The 20,802-nt window shown below is 47.4% G+C and overlaps 2 protein-coding genes across 5 annotated transcripts; one reads left to right on the forward strand and one right to left on the reverse strand.

Annotated features, from left to right (window-relative positions):
* Positions 1 to 863: 863 nt before the first annotated feature.
* On the reverse strand, positions 864 to 5,468 carry LOC125446075 (ceramide-1-phosphate transfer protein). Of its 2 annotated transcripts, XM_048519593.1 has the most exons (4): positions 5,368 to 5,432; positions 4,878 to 4,995; positions 4,503 to 4,633; positions 864 to 3,749 (listed from the first exon to the last, which is right to left on the reverse strand). In XM_048519593.1, exons 3-4 carry the CDS (start codon positions 4,622 to 4,624, stop codon positions 3,227 to 3,229), a joined length of 645 nt encoding a protein of 214 aa, XP_048375550.1. In that variant the 5' UTR covers positions 4,625 to 4,633; positions 4,878 to 4,995; positions 5,368 to 5,432; the 3' UTR covers positions 864 to 3,226. The 2 variants fall into 2 exon arrangements, with proteins under 2 accessions (XP_048375550.1, XP_048375551.1); XM_048519594.1 differs by lacking the exon at positions 4,878 to 4,995 and having other exon boundaries at positions 5,368 to 5,468.
* A 324-nt stretch (positions 5,469 to 5,792) lies between these two features.
* Positions 5,793 to 20,507, forward strand: INTS11 (integrator complex subunit 11). Of its 3 annotated transcripts, none has more exons than XM_048519428.1 (18): positions 5,793 to 5,930; positions 6,673 to 6,794; positions 7,532 to 7,629; positions 7,736 to 7,809; positions 8,213 to 8,441; positions 8,639 to 8,737; positions 8,841 to 8,875; positions 10,024 to 10,162; positions 10,296 to 10,360; positions 11,061 to 11,250; positions 12,683 to 12,766; positions 12,886 to 12,975; positions 14,118 to 14,280; positions 14,910 to 15,017; positions 16,568 to 16,629; positions 17,540 to 17,682; positions 18,229 to 18,358; positions 20,317 to 20,507. In XM_048519428.1, the coding sequence occupies exons 2-18, from the start codon at positions 6,767 to 6,769 to the stop codon at positions 20,380 to 20,382; spliced, it is 1,803 nt and encodes a 600-aa protein (XP_048375385.1). In that variant the 5' UTR covers positions 5,793 to 5,930; positions 6,673 to 6,766; the 3' UTR covers positions 20,383 to 20,507. The 3 variants fall into 3 exon arrangements, with proteins under 3 accessions (XP_048375385.1, XP_048375384.1, XP_048375386.1); XM_048519427.1 differs by having other exon boundaries at positions 5,831 to 6,060; XM_048519429.1 differs by having other exon boundaries at positions 5,880 to 5,901.
* The last annotated feature ends 295 nt before the right edge of the window (positions 20,508 to 20,802 follow it).

Below are 20,802 nucleotides of genomic sequence, written 5' to 3' on the forward strand. Positions count from 1 at the left end.
TGGATTTTGCCCAGTGGGCATGATATAATAGTTGTTGTCTAGACAATTAGGCTTGATCCCACATCAAGGCTTCTCTGTCAAATCTCTGCATGAGTTGCTGTTCTGAGCTGGCCTCTTGATTCAGCCATGACTGAGTAATCCTGCTATGGCATGGTTTGGTCTCCTTGGATGCACTGGCACAGACCTAGGAAATCCTGAGTGTCTCATTCTTTCCTTGTCTAATCCCAGTGCTGTAAATTCAGGGGATCTGTAAATCTGGCACTGCTTCCGCCCCTTCTACAAGATTTCTACACCTGGCCTGATTTCAGAGATCATGAAGGCCTGGTTGGAAGACACAGAGGGTCTCCCACTGCCATGCTGTCGCTTGATGGGCTGTGACTTTTGTATAAGTGTAACCCTTTAGGGGCAGGAGGCAGATAGTATGGTGTAGTGGTTAAGAGTAGATGCACTCTAATCTGGAGGACCAGGTTTGATTCCCTGCTCTGCCACTTGAGCTGTGGAGGCTCATCTGGTGAACTTATCTTGTGCACTCCAACACATGCCACCTGGGTGACCTTGGGCTAGTCACAGTTCTTCAGGGCTCTTTCAGCCCCACCCACCTCACAGGGTGTTTGTTGTGAAGGGGGGGGAGGAGGGAAAAGCGTTTGTGTCTCCTTACAAGGCCCTTTGAGTCTCCTTACAAGAGAGAAAGGGAGGATATAAATCCAACTCTTCTTCTACGTCGGCTTCAAAGGGAGTATCTGTACTTTGCCTTTGTTGACGCATGACAACGGGGCTGGGCTACAACCCAGCTGTTTGTGGAGTGGGCAACATTTTGCCACCAACACTGCAGCTTTTCAGTACTAAAAATCCAAGGCAGCGGCTCCGTGTACGAAGATAGTATTTATTTCCAGTGATAGATATACAATCTCCAATACAGCCACACCACAAGCATTCCGTCCACGGGACTGTAGTGCAAATATTTCCAGCAGCTACCTGGAGGAAGGGCAGCTTAAACAGACCAATGAAACAGCTAGAAAACAATCATAGTACAGCAAACGCTTTTGATTGGTTTGAAAATCCAGCATTAACAGACACATTGGGGAAAACATCCCTTGTACAGAACTCCTTGGATTGTCTGAAAGTTCAACCGGCAGCCTTGTGCAATGACAAACTGAAACATTACAGCATACTTAATTTTTTAAAAGCATTTCATAACAGACATGTCTTGCTATCAGACAGGGCAAAGGTATTTCTAGATCTAAAAAGAGTTGAGCATGCTTATAGCCATAATCCAATACAGACTTATCTATGAGTAAGGCCCACTGAATAAAAGTGCTTCTGTGTAAACATGCCATTGTCTTCTGATGACTGGGGAACAAGTTAGTGGCGAGGCCAACCGACTAACTTCGGTGGGGCTGAAGTCCGTTTATTTCTCAACCCTGGGCCATGGGGTCGAAGGTTCTGGCAGAAGAACTCTAAATACTTTGAACGTCGCTTTCTTTTGCTGCTTTGAGCAATCGAAAAGATGGAGGATTTTAATAAAAGTACGTTTGAAAAAGCAGCCTCTGATTCCGGGAACGGCAAATGCATGATAATGCTGCTTCCCAGAATATGGAATGGAGGGAGGGGGCATCGGAAGGGAAAGAAAAGTCACAGGTCATGATAAACCGGGAAGGGGGGGGGGTGCGCTAACATTCTTGCGATGGAGTCTTAAGCAGAGTTATTGCACTCTATGCCTATGCATTTCAGCAAGAATTCATCTGCATTGGATTGCATTGTAAAAGGAGAGGGGGAAAGCCAATGGACGGAACACCAGAAAGGCTGACTATACAGCAGCAGAAACCACGAACAGGGCATCCTATTACAGAGACTGACACCTGTCCATCACTTGTCAGATGCCTGATATTGTTCTCAAGTAATTAGGCTGGGTTCTTTTGGGGCGTCATTAGCCCTAACTAATTTGCCTTAACTAGGAAGGCCATTGCTACAGAATTTGGCTGCTGAAATTGGTCCCTTTACTCTTTTTGCAGCCGTGTTTTTGGTTTCTACCATGCCAACATTTTTCTCAGTAGCAGAGTTCCCAGCGCTTCTGCATAGATCGGTTCTTCTTAATCGAACTGACCAGCAGCCATCTTGGATTCTGTGCAGAAGCAGGGTGGGAGACCTTAAAACACTAGCAGCTTGTGTAATAAACACCCTCAGGGCATCCATCACACTAACAGAGTGATCGCCAGGTCCCTTGCTTGGAACTGAGGACTGACAGGATGGTTCTGAGTGACAGAGAAGTTAAGCAGCACTGTTGATAATCCTGGCGGAGTAGTCTGCAGGCCAGAGGCTTTAGATACCTTAGTGAATGAACTGAAGAAGAATACTGTCTTGGTGAGAATGGTTCAAGAGCATCACTGTGGACCTGAAGCCAGAACTGAATACCCCGTTCCACAGCCTGGAGGATACAAGCAGCAATAACTTCAGTGTTCAGAGGTCCTCCTTTGCATGTGGAAGGTCTCCAGTTCAACACCCGGCATCACCAATGAAAAAAAGATCTTGCATTAAAAGGGCCTGGAAAAGAATTTAGCACAAGCCACTGGCAGGCAGCTGACACGGTAATGTGTCAGAGAGTCTACTTCCCAGCCTGCCGTGGCACTAAGACAGCTTCGTACATCCAAGGGCCCAACAGAATTTCTGTGGGACCTTTCCTTTGTTATGCCTGTAGATCATGCCATTACACCTTTATCTTAAGCACAATCCCCCCCCCCAATTTTAACACTATATATACACAGAGAGCAATCAGTTGCAAAATGACTTTGAAAAGCATGATTGTGACTACTGTGAAGCATTGATTAAACAGCATTTGATTGATAAAGAGTGTGCACAGTTTACACCCCAGACCAGAGAAACCACACTTCCAAAATCAGTGTCATCTACACCCTGAGAAATTCATCCTCTACTTCTACAATTAACTCTTTAAAAAAAACACTAACTGGAAGATGATTGCTTTCAACTGTGTTGCAGAAGGACCAGGAGACAGGCCAAGTTTCTTTGGAGACGGATCAAACAGAACAGGCGTTTGGACGCTGGAGAGCTTATACCTATAGGAAACCCAATTTATGACAGAGCTGAGTAGGAGAAGCTATGGATTTTGCTGCCAGAATGCTCCCGGATTTATACACGGATTTTGAAACAAGCGATTGTGCGAGCCCCGATTGTTAACGCTCGGGAAAGCGTGGATGACGGGCCTATTCCGTTATGGGATGTCGAGAAGATTGTGCTGGGCGTACAGTGCTTGTGTGATGTCGTAGACTTTGGAGATGCTGGGCAAAGCCTCCTCCAGCATTGCCACGGCATCCGCAGGGGTGCCCACGTTCATGAGCTCCAGGAAGTCGTTCCGAGCGGGCAGGACGTAGAAAGACAAGAGGGCCGTCTTGCGGATAAGCCACGGGTGGTGGTTGGCCAAGGAGGCATTGTATGCTTCTGCACACAGGGCTGCTGTGCTGGAGTCCTCGGTGCTGACCTGCAGGCTTTCCAAGAACAGCTGCAGCCAGCGGAGGGCGCGGTGGAGGCGTAAGATTGTCCGGCACCCTGAAGGGGAGTGGTTTCCTTGCTTTTTCAAATCCATCAGGTTGTTGGCCAGTTCATACTTCACCATGGACTGAAGGGTCAGGTACTGTGACTTTTGTTCGCTGCTGCGGTAGTTCTCCATGATCTGTATTTTGGCTACCGCATCTTTGGAAATGAAGGAGAAGATGGCCCCCAAAGTGTTGAGGAACCTAGGGTTTAAGACAGGAGATTGTTTGTCCGGTTCCAAAATGGAGACTTATAACAAGAAAGCCTATCGCTTCAACTTGGCAACTCATGTTTCCTCTTATCTCCACACTTAACATACAGACATATGACGAATTATGTAGGATATGTAATGTCTCTTGGAGTGCAGAAACACATCTGGTTCACCCAATAAGCCTCTGCCACTCAGGTGGAGGAGTGGGGAATCAAACCCTGTTCTCCAGATTAGAATCCACCTGCTGTTAACCACTACACCTCACTGGCTCTCACTTACTGGCCTTCCAACTTTCCCTCCTTTATCATCATCGCAGTAGATTGGCATGTAAATGGGACAGGGATGGTATAATATGATTTTTTTATGATATGGTTTTGGTTTCAGGCTAGGCAGGGGTTATACGGAGGCACATATTCACCATCAATCCTGGTTTACAGTGTTTCAAAGTTCAATTTTAATCATGTTATTAATCATGTTATTTATTGACAAATGTTACTGAATTGTGCTTGTAGGCCTCCCTGAGCCTCGCTCTAGCCAGGTTAGGGTATCAAATTTAATAAAATAAAAATAAATAAATAAAAGCCACAGAAGTCAATGTGCTTAAAGTAACTCTATATAAGATTGCACTGCTTAATCTCTAACCAAGTCCTAGGCACGCACATTTGAGAGTCAGCCCCAATAAACATAGTGGGAGTTACTTCTGAATAGACAGGTATAGGATTGTGCAGTGGGGTTGTGAGCATACCTGACCAGTCCTTTCCAGCCTGCTATGTAAGGATCCATTAAGATTTCTTGCTGATCACTGAGGCAGGACTGGAATGTGACCAGCACTTCCTTCAGGCAAACCCCGTCATCCCCGTTAGCCATGCTGGAACTCTGAAAAGACAACAGAGGGATCAACCAGAGCAGTACGAGAAGAGTTGTTTTTATACTCCACTTCAACTACTATTAAGGCATCTCAGAGCGGTTTATAATCTCCTCCGCGCCCGCCCCCCAACAGGTACCTTGTGAAGCAGGTATTTTCGAAAGGAAAGACTCCTTATTTGCTGCTGCTTCCCAGAAGCCTCTGGGGCAGATAGAGATCTGAATTGGCACCCATCACCAGTTAGGTTTGCAATACCTTTCAGTCTCCCCTTTTAAAGTGTAGGCAGAATTTTCTATCACGATCTCATCTCCTCCTCCTCCTCCTCCTGTCCTCTGTTTTAGGCTAGGGTTGTACTTCACTGCTGGAGCATCTCCTTAGCATACAGACAATCCCAGGTTCAATCTCCACAAATGGGTTTTAACAGACTGTTACATTTATTTCCCAGTTCTTAAATCACATATTGTATGTGAACAAGATCTCTTCCGACCGGTAATTATTTGTTATCTACTAGAATTTGTATTGGCTTATTCTAACTTTTATGGATGGTCTAACTTTTATGGATGGTTTAAGACTGCCATAAATAAACGTCTAATAATAACATCTATCAATATTATGCTTTCCCCCATCCTATTTAAACAGCTGGGACTAAATTTGAGGTTGAAGATTCCACCTCGACCTTGGCTACCACCTCCCCTGCCCCAGGGGTCCCTCCTTGGGGACTTTCTCCCTTTCCCACCTTACTCACCCTGGCTATCACTTCCTCCTTCCGAACTTCAGGCAGCTTTCCTGGGTGCCGCCTGTCAGCGACTAAAAACCCTTCTCCCCGCTCTTGCCCGCCTTCCTCCGCCGTCCCACCAATCATCTTACTACCTTTAGGGGCGGCTTTAGGGTTAAAGCAATTGCCCATACCAGGAGGCGGGAGAGGGCGGGGAAACTGGGCCGGTTCACTCAGCCATTGGTCTGTTTTTGCTACTTGCTTCGTTGCTTTGTTCCGCCCTCACAATGACGCGCGTCTCCGCCGAGCCAATAGAAATTAAGAGCGCGAGCGCGGACTCTAGCCAATAGGGAAGAGGGCGTGGGGATGCTGGCCAATAGAAAAAAAGAAGAGGTCGGGCCTCATGCTCGGTGTAGCAAATAGGGTGCAAGGATGAGTGGGCGGTGTTCTCACAGACCAAGAATTGACTAGGCCAGGAAAATGCGGCGCGCTTTCTATTGGCTGGCGGGGATGGGCGGAGCGAAGTAGGAAGGGGAAATGGCGGCCTTGGAAGGGAGGCCATAAGTAAGAAAAGACAGTGACGCTCGAATGATGTGCGTGCGCTAAGTTGAAGGGGGCAAAAAAAGGGGTTGGTTTTGAAATGCGCACGCGCACATTGGGCGGCCCCGCAGTACGCACGGGTTTCCGTATTGCGCACGCGCAGTGTGGGCTCTGGCTGTGCAGGTAAGCGCAAAGCTTGAGCATCCCAGAGGAAGAGTTGGGAAAACGGGCGTGTTGTCATGGAAACGAGAGGAGGCTGTGAGGGCGGGGGTGGCTAGAGGTGCCAAAGGCCTCGCTCTGCCCCATGGAAGGCCTTTTGGGGTTACTGTCCTTGCCTAATGGGTAATGTATTATGATGGTGGAAAGTGCTGTCTAGTCACAGCTATGGGGACCTTCAAGGCAGGAGACGGCCAGAGGTGGTTTGCCATCGCAGTGTAGGACAAGCTGCAATGTGAGCAATGCCAGGAGTACACACTGCAGTCGATGGCAAACCACCTCTAACCTTGTCTTCCTTTGAAGGTCCCCATAAATCAGCTGTGACTGGTCTCCCATCCAAATACTAACCAGGACTTATCCTGTTTAAGCTTGTGTGATTTGACCAGGTTGGGCTAGCCTGGGCCATCCAGGTCAGGGCACATAAACAGAGGTGGTTTACCACTGACTGCCTCTGCATAACAGTCATGGACTTCCTTGGTGGCCTCCCTTCCAAAACAACATGCTTGTCTTTTCTTCAAACTCGCCATGCAAATAAACTTATGGGCTTCCATTCCCCTCACTCCGGTTGCTTTCCTTCAGATCATTTTCGTACCTGAGATGCTGATACTTGCCATCTTGATGGGGTTTCTGCAACAGCCTTCCTTATAGTTGACATTCTGAGATTGAAGTAATCATGCCTGAAATAAAAGTCACTCCCTTGGGTAAGTTACGTAAACGTTGGTGCCTGCTTTACACTCTTTGTGTTGGGAAGAGGTATTGGGTATGTTCTTAAAATGTATGGTCCATTGGAACGCCCCATTGTGGGCAGAGTTTTCTACATATGGAAGGCTGACATTCAGACAACCACATCCTGTAGTACAGATAAATAGTTTATTGAAGAGGTTCTGTTGTGGAAAAAGATACTATGCTGTGCAGTCTGACATAGTAAGCTTCTGAATTGTCCAGAATTTCAGTGTTCTCAAATAAAATATTATGTCCAGTTTTGTTTAACACATGTTCTGCAAATGCACCACCAGACCACAGCCACACAGCCACCAGAACCAATACAAACTGCATTTTCCCAAACCCTTTCACCAGCATGTGTTTGTGTACAATAAAGAGAAGTTGTGTCCATTCTCTGCCACACAGATTTAATTGGATTGAGTTATGATCCCAGTCAAATGTTCCTAACAGCTGTCGTAAACTAGATGACTCAAAAGCAGAAATCAGGGCAATGACTTACTACAGGCAGTGGCCAGGAAACAGGAGCTGCCTTTTCTGAAAGAGGATATCTGGAGGGTGTTATATTTTTTATTTGAAGTACATATATCGACTTTCAAAGTATGTATACAACCCTGTGTACAACCTTGTACGTTGTGCACAGCTGAGCATTTTGGGAATGGCATGGCAGCCTTGTGAGGAATTCAGGCAACTCATTTGGCTCTCTTTGGCCTTTCAGGAGCGGGCCAAGATGTGGGCCGCAGCTGCATCTTGGTGTCCATTGCGGGGAAGAATGTCATGTTGGACTGTGGGATGCACATGGGTTATAACGACGACGTAAGTTTGAGGGGGAATGTAAAGAGGGGGCGCTGAGGCAACTGATTGCTGGCGGAAGAGGAAAATTGCGACTGAGTCAGTGCAGTTGCCCGCTTGTGTTTTCCAGAGGCGATTTCCTGACTTCTCTTACATCACTCAGAATGGGAGGCTGACCGACTTCCTGGACTGTGTAATAATCAGGTGAGCACATCTGTATTAAAAAGTGAGATTTCAGGATCATTTAAAAAGTATTGCTTTATGGTAAATGTATTGACTGTTCATGTATTGATTTCTCACATACTAACATTGTTTATTTATTTTTATTTATTTTTTTTATTTTTATTTATTTATTTACCTGTAAATTTATTTATTTATTTTTATTTATTTATTTATTTACCTGTACACCGCCCTGAGCCCTTCGGGGGAGGGCGGTTTAGAAATATAACAATAAATAAATAAATAAATAAATAAACATTGTTATTGTATTATTGCTAATATATTGGTTTATATGATAGAGATTTCATGTTGATGTACTGATGTGTTGTTCTAGTGCTGCCGTTGCTGTTGTTTAAGTTGCTATTTAACCTAACCTGTCCCTTCTCAGTCACTTCCACCTGGACCATTGCGGGGCCCTGCCATATTTCAGCGAGATGGTCGGCTACGATGGGCCCATTTACATGACCCACCCAACCAAGGCCATTTGCCCCATCCTGCTCGAGGACTACAGGAAAATCACTGTGGACAAGAAAGGAGAGACTAACTTCTTCACTTCTCAGATGATCAAGGATTGTATGAAGAAAGTGGTGGCCGTTCATCTTCATCAGACAGTCCAGGTAAGGGAGCCGTGACTCTTGACGGGTGCTGACAAATAAGTGCGAAAGTGGCTGATCTCAATTCCTAGCAGTTTCCCTTGGGTGGCTACAGTTTTTCAAGTGCCTGGATCCTGAGCCATTCAGGCCTTCTGGTTTTCTTTAATGGATGCTTGCTAGGACCACTTCAAAACGTGGATCAGTTCGACTTGTCATTACAGGTGGACGATGAGTTGGAGATCAAGGCATACTACGCAGGGCATGTCCTCGGGGCGGCCATGTTCCAGATCAAAGTCGGCTGTGAGTCGGTGGTTTATACCGTAAGTGTCCGGCTGCGTCGTTCTAGCTGTGCTCATTTTACGTGAACTGGGTGTGCCAAATAACTTGCGATGATTAAGAAGGGTTTGTTCTTTGTTTCATTAGGGTGACTATAACATGACTCCAGACCGGCACTTGGGGTAAGTGTGGAAAGCTGTCAGCAGCTGTGGGTGTGCTTTTTCAGCGGCAGAAGCATTGGGAGGGTGTCATTATCTTAGGTTCACCTTTGCAGCATGACTCTCCCACATGAATCAGTAACGCATGGGCCTTTCTGATGTGATTGTTTAGACATTCTTGCACACTCTTCCATTCCTCACGGTTCGTACTAGAGAACATAAGAAAGAGCCTGCTGGATCAGACCAGAGTCCATCTAGTCCAGCACTCTGCTACTCGCAGTGGCCCACCAGATACCTTTGGGAGCTCACATGCAGGATGTGAAAGCAATGGCCTGCTGCTGCTGCTGCTGCTCCCGAGCACCTGGTCTGCTAAGGCATTTGCAGTCTCATATCAAGGAGGATCAAAATTAGTAGCCATAGATCGACTTCTCCTATATAAATCTGTCCAAGCCCCTTTTAAAGCTATCCTGGTTAGCGGTCATCGCCACCTCCTGTGGCAGCGTAGTACTGTTCGGTCCCTCCTTTTCTCCTGTCATTGGTCAGTGGTTTTCAGGTTTTAACTCTTTTCCTGATACCCAGACTGTACTTCCTTTTCCTCCTCTCCAAACTGAGATGGTCAGCACTAGTTTAAAGACAGAGAACCGAGGGAAGCAGTCTGTCTTTAGGACTCTTTTGCCTCCCATATTTCAAGAAGAAAACCCTGGTCGGTATGCCATATTAAAATTGTCAGATCCAATCATTCTCACGTGGGCTGTCCCAGGAAGGGCAACCCCAAGTGAATAACCGACATCTGTGTATGTTTCTCCCACAGATTAAAAAGTTTACATATATGACCAGCTTGAGGTGCAGTGTTTTGTAGTGGTAAAAGGACTGGGAGAGGGTTCACATTTAGCTGTAAAACTCACAGAGTTATCTGTGACACTTTTTCTCAGCCTAACCTCATGGAGTGCCTGAGAATAAAAACAGAGCTGCCAGGAGGAAGGTTGGAAGAACAATGATAGGCAGAAATTAGATACAAGTACAATAGCATCGCGAACACTGATTTCAAGCACTACGTGTTTGGCGAGTGTATGGTGCCAGAGATGGATTTTAAGCAAGGGGACAGATCTGTTTCAGGTTGGCCTGGTTGACCTGTCAGAATTTCAAGCCTCCTTGGTGCTCTTTGTCTCCAGAGCTGCCTGGATTGATAAATGCCGTCCCGACCTTCTCATTTCCGAGTCCACCTACGCCACGACCATTAGAGATTCCAAACGCTGCCGGGAGCGGGACTTCTTGAAGAAGGTCCACGAAACTGTTGAGCGAGGAGGAAAAGTATGTGTTTTAAAAGGGGGGGGGGAGCTTTGCTGATGAAATGGATCTGGTTCATTAGATTTGCCCTTGAATGACCTGGGCTTTGACCTCAGGGATATCTAAGCCCCACCCCACCCCTCTGTCTCCTCTGCAGGTGCTGATTCCAGTGTTTGCTTTGGGCCGTGCTCAAGAGCTCTGCATCTTACTGGAGACCTTCTGGTAAAGAGGCACCCTCATTTCTTTTCTCTTTAATTTTGCCTCAGGCTTTCCGTGTCCCTTTGACTCTCTGCCTGTTGAAGGAAGAGTTCTACTTGTTCTCTCATCTCTCGCATTTTTTTTTTACACCACAATATCCTCTGTGTTTCTGTGACGGTTCAGTGGGAGGGCAGAGAAAACTCAAAAGGTGGTTTTTCAGGTTCCACAGGGTGTGGGCCTGTGAGAAGCACTGCTTGAGTATCTTTTTCATCCCTGGTTCCCTCAACCTGCCATCCCAAACTGTGCCAGGAAACCACTGAGAACCAATTGGCCATGCTGGCAGGGACTAATGGGAATTGGAGTCCATGAACATCTAGAGAGCCACAGGTTGCAGACCCCTGGTGTAGTGGTTAAGAACAGGTGGACTCTAATGTGGAGAACCGGGTTTGATTTCCCACTCCTCTACATGAGTGGCAGACACTTATGTGGTAAACCAGGTTTGTTTTCCTCACACATACACATGAAGCCTGCTGGTTGACCTTGGGCTAGTCACCGTTTGTTCAGAACTCTTTCAGTCCTACCTACCTCACACGGTGCCTGTTGCAGGGAGAGGAAAGGAGTTTGTAAAGCTGCCTTAAATCTCCTTGCAGGAGAGAAAGGTGGGGTATAAATCCAAACCACTTCCCTGTTCTTCGCTTTGATTCCCTCTCTTTCCTTTCCGAAGGGAACGCATGAACTTGAAGGCGCCCATCTACTTCTCGACGGGGTTGACCGAGAAGGCCAACCACTATTACAAGCTCTTCATCACATGGACCAACCAGAAGATCCGGAAGACCTTTGTCCAAAGAAACATGTTTGAGTTCAAGCACATCAAGGCATTTGACCAAGCTTTCGCTGACAATCCGGGACCAATGGTACGGACAGTCGGGGTCGGTAAAGCGTGGTTACAACCCTGATGCTCTCATGCGGGGCCAGAGCGATGCCACGAGGGATCGGGGACTTCCATTTTTGACAGCTTCGAAAATGAAACCCATTGGGTGGTTTTACTGGGCAGAATATATTTTTAACACTTGTCTCTTCCTCCTCCTGCATATGACTAATACGCGCCGTGCTTTTGAATTGTTATGGATTTTGCAAAAGGGCACCGTTTTTAAAAGCAGCCTCGCCTGCGTAGAACAAGGTGTCAAAAGTAAAAGAGAACTGTTTACAAGGCTTATCTTCTAATCTCTTGGGGAGTTAGTGAGGAACTTGTTTTCCTTTGAAAACGGAAAGGGAAGTTCTTGGGAACCAGCTTCCCCTCCTGCGGCACGTTTTTCTCATTTACCTTGTCATAAGAACATAAGAACAAGCCAGCTGGATCAGACCAGAGTCCATCTAGTCCAGCTCTCTGCTACTCGCAGTGGCCCACCAGGTGCCTTTGGGAGCTCCCATGCAGGAGGTGAAAGCAATGGCCTTCTGCGGCTGTTGCTCCCGAGCACCTGGACTGTTAAGGCATTTGCAATCTCAGATCAAGGAGGATCAAGATTGGTAGCCATAAATTGACTTCTCCTCCATAAATCTGTCCAAGCCCCTTTTAAAGCTATCCAGGTTAGTGGCCATCACCACACTCCTGTGGCGAAGCCTATTCCAAACACCAATCCTGCGTTGCGTTTTGGAAGAAGTGTTTCCTTTTTTATTAGTCCTAATTCTTCCCCCCAGCATTTTCAATGAATGCCCCCTGGTTCTAGTATTGTGAGAAAGAGAGAAAAATTTCTCTCTGTCAACATTTTCTACCATGTACCATAATTTTGTAGACTTCAATCATATCCCCCCTCAGCCGTCTCCTACTCCAAACCAAAGAGTCCCAAACAGCTGCAGCCTCTCCTCATAAGGGAAGGTGCTCCAGTCCCTCAAATCATCCTTGTTGCCCTTCTCTGCACTTTTTCTATCTCCTCAATATCGCTTTTTTGAGATGCGGCTGACCAGAACTGGACACGGAAGGTATTATTACTCCCAAGTGCGGTCGCACCACTGCTTTATATAAGGGCATGACGATCTTTGCAGTTTTATTATCAATTCCTTTCCTAATTATCCCCAGCATAGAGTTTGCCTTTTTCACAGCTGCCATGCATTGAGTTGACATTCCCATGGAACTATCAACTAAGACGCCTAAATCCCTTTCCTGGTCTGTGACTGTTAGCACTGTCCCTTGTAGCGTGTATGTGGATTTTTTGCCCCTATGTGCATCACTTTACATTTTGCTACATTGAACTGCATTTGCCATTTCTGAGCCCACTCACCTAATTTATCAAGGTCCGCTTGGAGCTCTTCGCAATCAGTGGTGGTTCTTCTCATTTACCTTTCTAGGTTGTTTTTGCCACCCCAGGGATGCTTCACGCAGGACAATCCCTACAGATCTTCAAGAAATGGTCCGGTAACGAGAAGAACATGGTAGGAAAGCAACGTTTGTAAATATTTTTTGATGGGTTTAAGAAAAGCGCTTTTATCATCTGTTTCTTTAGAGGGCGAGTTGAAATGGCAAGCCACTTGATTCTGGATTCCCTTTCCAGGTGATCATGCCCGGATACTGCGTGCAAGGAACCGTGGGCCACAAAATTCTGGGCGGACAACGGAAGTTGGAAATGGAGGGGAGGCAGATTGTGAGTTAAATGCATTAAAGAAGAAATTCCCTTCTTGGTTGTCATATTTATGAATTGCCACTTTAAAAAAACAGACAAGATGTGCAGCAAAAAACATCTAGACACCAACCGGGCTTGATTACTTTTTGCTAGATGGACTGGGTCGGTCTGCCATAAGATCACAGGGTGCATTTCACCACACAGGTTAAAAAACACAACTTTCTGAGTGGTTTTAGCCCCTCCATTTGTCACCTGAATCCATCCTTGCCCACAGTACATCCAGAAGAAGCCTGGTAAAGATCCACCCAGCTGTACCTTGGTGGCCCAAGCTTAGCGTGACTTCACGAGACCTCAGGAGCTAAGCAGGGTCGGTCCTGGTTTCTGCTGGGAGGGGGGGACCACCAGGGAAGTCCAGGGTTGCTACACAGAGGCAGGCAAGGGCAAACCACCTCTGTTAATCTGCTCTGACCTCTGTTTGGGTCTTGCCTTGGAGACTCTCTGGGGTTAAAGGTAACAAAGATATAGGTCACGTCTAAATAAGCACTAACACATTAAACAGAGAAAGGTGTGGTAGGATCTAACAGCTTCTTGGAAAGCGTCTGTTATCTATAGAACACCTCATATGCAAGTAAATGGCAAATTGGCACTGATGAAGGCACCGAAGAGCGCAATTTCGTGCGATGCGTTCCTGCCAGCAATGAATTGAAGACCGCAATATTTATGAATGAACTTTTGTGATCAACTGCAAGAACCTGGAATCTGTATGAATGTGGAAACACCTTTGAAGGGACTGTTTATGTTTAGATTATTGAATAAAAAAAGAGAAAAATAATTCATGTGATGATACAACAGTGAATGATGAAATTCTGTTGATATGAGATAGATATATGATTACAATTGTATGTGATGAGCATTGTTCCTTAATATATAAGAAATACCAAACCTAATTTGGCTGCCTAGTGGGTGACGTGTTTAATGTGTTAGTGCTGACTCTCTGGGGTTGCCAAGAGTTGGCCCTGACTTGATGGCATCTCACACACACAAAGATCGGACCCTCTGCCGCATGTTGGCAATTAACTACCTGGTTTGGGAGTCACCAGACCACGTTTCTCGGCCCTGCTTCGAGTGGTTGATGCTGTGCCTGTCTGTCTTGTTCCTTTCAGCTAGAAGTGAAGCTGCAGGTGGAATACATGTCCTTCAGTGCCCACGCAGACGCCAAGGGCATCATGCAGCTCATCCGCCAGGCTGAGCCGCGCAACGTCCTTTTAGTCCACGGCGAGGCGAAGAAGATGGAGTTCCTGAAGCAGAAGATCGAGCAGGAGTTCCGTACGTCCGCTGTGCAATTTTTTATTCGCCACCGGGCAGGAGGACAATAAATTGACAGATTCCTCCACTGTCTGAGGCATCTTCGTGTTTTACGGAACTGCTCTCCTGTTGACAGTTGGTTCAGTGTAACTGGTCCACCAAACTGCCATAGGTGGCAACTGAATTTTTAGTGGGGATCATGTGATCAAGTCAAGGCTGAAAGACCAGCGACAGTGCCTGTGGCCATCAGCTGAAAGTCTGGGCAAAGGTCTCTTGACCCCCTTCCTACCAATTCCAAGCCCCGAGCCTGAATCCATTATTGGTCCTCCCCTTCTTCCAATGCTCTCCGTATACTTGAGACTCCACATAATCCTTACGGCAGCCCTGTGAGGTAGGTTAGGCAGAGGGACTGACGCAAGGTCTCGCAGTGTCTTTCACTGCTGAGAGGATTTGAACGAGGGTCTCCCAGATCCTGCTCTGGCCCTCCAACCGTACAGAAGTAAAATCTGCAGTTGTATTTTCCCAATTTTTCTTTGGGGTGGGGGGAGGGGGGATGCCACAGCTTGCCAAACTTCCATTTGAGCTGTGAAGATTCAGTGCTCCCTCCCTTGCAGTCCCCGTCCCTTACGCCCTGCGTTCCTCTCTCACAGGTGTCAGCTGCCACATGCCCGCTAATGGAGAGACAGTGACCGTTTTGACCAGCCCCAACATCTCAGTGGATGTTTCCCTTGGGCTGCTGAAGCGAGAACGAGCGATCGGTAAGACGTCAGGTGGCCTGTGAGCGGTCGCCGTGTGGAGGTGGCACATCTAAATAGGAGGCCAGTTCTCTGTGCTCTCAAGGCGCATTTGCGCTACTGCCCAGGTTTATGAACCTGATCTTCTCTTTTCCGTGTCCTTAACGGAATAAGATCCACTCCCTTCTTTGTGAAACGCCACTGTCTTTATTCAGCCTTTCCCGGATTTCCCCCAGAGGTAAAACAACAACCTGGTCCCTTCCACGCGTGCAAAATAATGCAGTTTCAATCCATTTTCACAATTGTTTGCAAGTGGATTTTGCTGTTCCACACAGCTGCAAAGTGGATTGAAAATGCATTATTCTGCACGTGCAGAAGGGGTCCCAGTGTGCTTTAGAAGAGTTTTGGATTTATATCCCCCCTTTCTCTCCTGCAGGAGACTCAAAGGGGCTTACAATCTCCTTGCCCTTCCCCCCTCACAACAAACACCCTGTGAGGTAGGTGGGGCTGAGAGAGCTCTGAGAAGCTGTGACTAGCCCAAGGTCACCCAGCTGGCATGTGTGTGGGAGTGTACAGGCTAATCTGAATTCCTCAGATAAGCCTCCACAGCTCAGGAGACAGAGCTGGGAATCAAACCCGGTTCCTCCAGATTAGATACACGAGCTCTTAACCTCCTACGCCACTGCTGCTCCTTTAGTGTGCCACTCTGCCTCAGAGTCTTTTCTGCTTGCAATAGCAGGGCCTTCTCGGTCATAGTACCACCCCTTGGGAATTTACTTCTCCTGAGACAATTCCCCAGTGCCTTCCTTCTTAATAGTTAGGTGAGAACCTTTGACTTTTTTTGTTAGGGGGGTGGACGCTGTTAATTTACGTGTCGTGCTTTGGCATAAGAACATAAGAACATAAGAACAAGCCAGCTGGATCAGACCAAAGTCCATCTAGTCCAGCTCTCTGCTACTCGCAGTGGCCCACCAGGTGCCTTTGGGAGCTCACGTACAGGATGTGAACGCAATGGCCTTCTGCGGCTGTTGCTCCCGAGCACCTGGTCTGTTAAGGCATTTGCAATCTCAGATCAAGGAGGATCAAGATTGGTAGCCATAAATCGACTTCTCCTCCATAAATCTGTCCAAGCCCCTTTTAATTTCAGTTCATTATGGTCTGCTGGTTTTATTGAGACTTATTTGACCTGCTGCAATTGCACGAAGAATGTATTGTTTAGAAAAGTAAGGTAAACATACCTGTGTGTGTATGCAGTTTTCAAGTCCTAACAAAGCCTTCCTGCTGTCAGAATCTGAGCTGGAGAACAACAGACCTGGCGTCTGAAAAGACAGGTTTCAGTGGTTCTGCAGCTGGCTGGCACATTTTGAGCATCACTGCAGTAGCCTTGCAAGGAACCTTTGGGAGGTTGAGTGTGAAGTTTGAGGTCTCTTGAACGGTGGTTGTGTTTCCTGTCTTGTGGCAGGGTACAGTGGAGCAACGCCCATGACTCAGGAAGAGCAACAGTCTGTACCAGTGACAGGTGGTGACTGCGGAGTTATTGTCTAATGACTCCACCTGTCTCTCTTTTCCTCCAGGTCCGTTGCCGGATTCCAAGAAGCCCAAACTCATGCACGGCACGCTAATTATAAAGGACAATGTAAGCAGAAGGAGCAGGAGGAGGCGGAATTGTGACCTCTGTGAACTCTTCACCCTGTACTGACACACTTTTCATGGCATAGGTCCAGACAACCAGTTCCGTCCCGCTATATATTTATTTGTTCCACTTGTGCCTGTTAGTGAGCAGGCAAGTTTGTTCACAAGGCAGGGAGATCTGCCCCGTCTTATTCCCCACCTGTGTAGTTGGGGTGGAAAGTGCCCTCAAAGTTGCAGCCAATGTACAGCAACCTTGAAGGCAAGAGAGAAAATAGAGGTAGTTTGCTGTTGACCACGTCTGCATAACGACCTGGGACTTCCCTGGGGGTCTCACAGCCAAATAGAAGAAGAATAGATTTATATCCCACCCTTCTCTCCTGTAAAGAGACTCAAGGTGGCTTACAAGCTCCTTTCTCTTCCTCTCCCCGCAACAGACACCTGGAGAGGTAGGTGGGGCTGAGAGAGTTCAGAGAGAACTGTGACTAGCCCAAGGTCGCCCAGCAGGAATGTAGGAGTGTGGAAACACATCTGGTTCACCAGATAAGCCTCTGCCACTCAATTGGAGGAGTGGGGAATCAAACCCAGTTCTCCGGATTAGAATCCACCTGATCCTAGCCACCTCTGCACTAGGCAAAAGCGATAGTAACCCTATCCAGTCTCCCCCCCGCCCCACTCCTCTGTGCAGTCCTGATGGATACCAGGCTCCAGCCTGACACACTGTGAGTTGGGTTAGGCTGCCAATACAGTTGAGTCCAGGCCACCTAGTGAGGATTCAGACCCTGGGCTTCCGGACCAGTCTGGCACCCAGACTGACGCTCTGTTCCTTGCTGCGTGACTCTCCAATCTCTGATGCCACAGAGTGTGTGCCGTGGGACACGGAACGCAAACCTTTCCCCTCTTCTCTCTCCCGGCAGAGCTTCCGCCTGGTCTCTCCGGAGCAGGCACTCAAAGAACTGGGTCTGGGGGAACACCAGCTGCGCTTCACCTGCCGCATCCACTTCCAGGACCCCCGCAAAGAGCATGAGACGGGGCTGCGTGTCTACAACCACCTTAAGAGGTGGGTGCTTGCGTTGGATATCAGTACCCTGGGGCCAGCTTGGTTTTTTCCCCTGAAATGTGAAGCTGGGGCAGTGGACTTCCTTATGACATTTAGCCTCAGAGAGGCAGGGAAGCAAGACATGGGGCGGGGCCTGTGAAGTCTGAAGTCTCTCCAGTCACAAATGGGAAACATGGCCTCGGGAAGTGTCCACAGAATTCCATAACCTCCACGTAAGCTGCCCAAATTGGGTGCAAAATCTTCCTTTCTAATGGGATTTGGTGCGGGAGTCAAGTCAGCTGACAAACCCCTTTCCCCTTCCTTTCCTCACAACAGGCACCTTGCGAGGTAGGTGGGGCTGGGAGAGTTCGGAGAGCGCTGTCACTACCACAAGGTCACAGCAAGCTTTATGTGTAGGAGCACCAAAGAAAAATGTATCTTCATGTTTAGAAAACATACAGCAGAACATTGTCAAATTACTAGCCTGCTTTGCAGAAATAAGTTTTGGATTTTGACTGCAGGATGTGCCACGGAAAGTGGGAATATCTTTCTGCTTGTTTTTCATAGTGTCCTGAAGGATTATTCTGTACAGCACCTTTCTGACACTTCTATCATGGTGGAGTCCATCGTCATCCAGGTGACGGCCAAGTCAGAGGACCCGATCACCAAACTCCTGCTGGTCTCATGGACCTACCAGGTGAGATTAAATTTTCCTCTTTGAGGCAGACATGGGCCTCTGTAATGATTTAAAATGTTTTGTGTGTGTTTGTTTTAAATGACAGCTAGGTTGTGGAAGGAAGGGAGGGTGAAAGAGGGCTGAGAGAGCAGGGTAATTGACACTGGGGAGTGACTGTGCTAAACTGGGCGAGAGAAGAAGTAGTTATGATTTATACCGCATCTTTCTCTCCTGTAAAGAGACTCAAGGTGGATTACAAGCTCCTTTCCCTTCCTCTCCCCCAACAGACACCTTGTGAGGTAGGTGGGGCTGAGAGAGTTCTGAGAGATCTGTGACTAGCCCAAGGTCACCCAGCAGGAACGGAGGAGTGCAGAAACACATCTGGTTCACCAGATAAACCTCTGCCACTCAGGTGGAGGAGTGGGTATTCAAACCTGGTTCTCCAGATTAGAATCCACCTGCTGTTAGCCACTACACCACACTGGCTCTCAGAGAGTCAGTCTGTGCCGTACTGAGGGAGATGCTGTCTGTGCTAAACTTACAGTGTTATATGAAGTGCAGAATCGCCAAAGATATAGGAAAAAACATTGAGAGGCGAGGAATCAAATCCTAAGATGGATTCAGAGATGTCAAGGAGAGAGTGGATTGATGTAAAGCGGGAGGCACATCAGCAGAAGTTGTTGGCTCCGTTTATTTGTCGTAAATTATTTCTTGAAACCTTTAAGCTAAAGAACATACATACAAAAATGTGTAGCTTGTTGAATGTATCCTGGAATCCCACACTAGTAATTTCCTCGGAACCACGTAGCCCTTCAAAGCTGCTTTAAGGCTCAGACGCACCAGGAGAAATTATCAAGGGATTTGGAATTAAATTCCTGAAGGCAGTGAAATATAGAGAAAGAAAGGAATAAAATAAACGTTATTTTGCACCTGCTGTATTTATTTACAAAGAAATAAGAGAGGTGGCATCGCAGGCTGGCCAGCTTCAACTGCTGCCTGGATCCAATTTTTTACTACTTCACTTTGCCCCGCCCCTCCCCCCCTCCCCAATAACAGGCTCCTTTTGAAGTAAACGGGACTGAGAGAATTCTAAGGGAACTGTGACTAGCTCAGGGGTAGGGAACCTTTAACACTCAAAGAGCCATTTGGACCCGTTTTCCATGGGAAAAGAAAACACTTGGAGCCGCAAATAATTTTTGACATTTAAAATAAAGATAACACTATATATATAGGGTTTTTTTAAACTTTTTACTCCGCTCATTCTGAGAAGCACATGGATGCGCCCGCCCTGCTGCCTGCAGGGCGGGCAAGGATGAAGCCGGCGGCTCGGCCTTGCCGGCCGCCGGGAAAGTGCCTGCCCCACTCCAATGGGGCTGGCGAGAGGGGAAGCCTGCGGCGCGGCCCAGCCAACCGTGGGCAGTTGGTGCGCCCGCCCTGCTGCCTGCAGGACGGGCAAGGATGGGGCCGGGGCCTCCGCTCATGGAGCCACAGTGCAAGGGCAGAAGAGCCGCATGCGGCTCTCGAGCCGCAGGTTCCCTACCCCTGGACTAGCCCAAGGTCACCCAGCAGGCTTCATGTGGAGGAGTGGGAAAACAAACCCAGTTCACCAGATTAGAGTCCGTCGCTCTTAACCGATACACCTCACTGGCCCTCTGAACCAAGCCGGCAGCACCCATCTGCCCTTATGAAATGGGCACTGTCCTCCCTTAAATGTCTAATCCTTTTTTTAAAAAAAAAGTCCTAAGAGTTACCAGTGCGAAGCCCTTTATAGCGCAGAGAGATCACGCAATTTATTCTGATTTACACCACAATAAATCTGTTGGCATTCAAGCTGTGATGCTTTTATAGAAAGAAAAAAGCAGTGTGTGTGTTTCAGGCTAGCCCTGTCAGCGTCGCAGGTCTGAATTCCAATGCAAACTAAGAAAGAGGACTTGAAGGATTTCAGAGAACGCTTTCTCCTTTTTGGTTTCCGCATCCAGGAAGAAGAAATGGGAAGCTATGTGATTTCTTTGCTGAAGAAGAGCCTGACTCAAATCACAGCGTGACCCGCCCTCCAGGACTTTTTTTTTGGGGGGGGGGGGAGCAAGTCTTTCAGAAGCAGTAGGAGCAGGCACACAGCAAATGCTATTGGTGTTTAGTTTACATTTTAAAATAAATTTTAATTACAGTATCTTTGGCCTTTTTCTGCTGAGGTGTGCCGATGAACTTACCGAGATAAAAGTCCTGTTTTGGATAGTCATCCCCTTTGCAGTCCCCAAATACAACAGCGTCACACTGTCTTTTACCAGACTGCAAATCTACTGGCAATTAATGCCCCCGATAGTATTAGTTTTCTTGTAAAATGCTCGCTGCTCGAAGCTGTTTCACTGATGAAAACAGAGATGCATTTGGAGACGTGCACACAAAATGCCTTCTGCCGGATGAGACCATTAGTCCTTCTGGCTCAGAACTAGCTACCCTGAGCA

The sequence above is a fragment of the Sphaerodactylus townsendi genome, linkage group LG16 (assembly GCF_021028975.2).
Source record: "Sphaerodactylus townsendi isolate TG3544 linkage group LG16, MPM_Stown_v2.3, whole genome shotgun sequence".
Taxonomy (NCBI): Eukaryota; Metazoa; Chordata; class Lepidosauria; order Squamata; family Sphaerodactylidae; genus Sphaerodactylus; species Sphaerodactylus townsendi.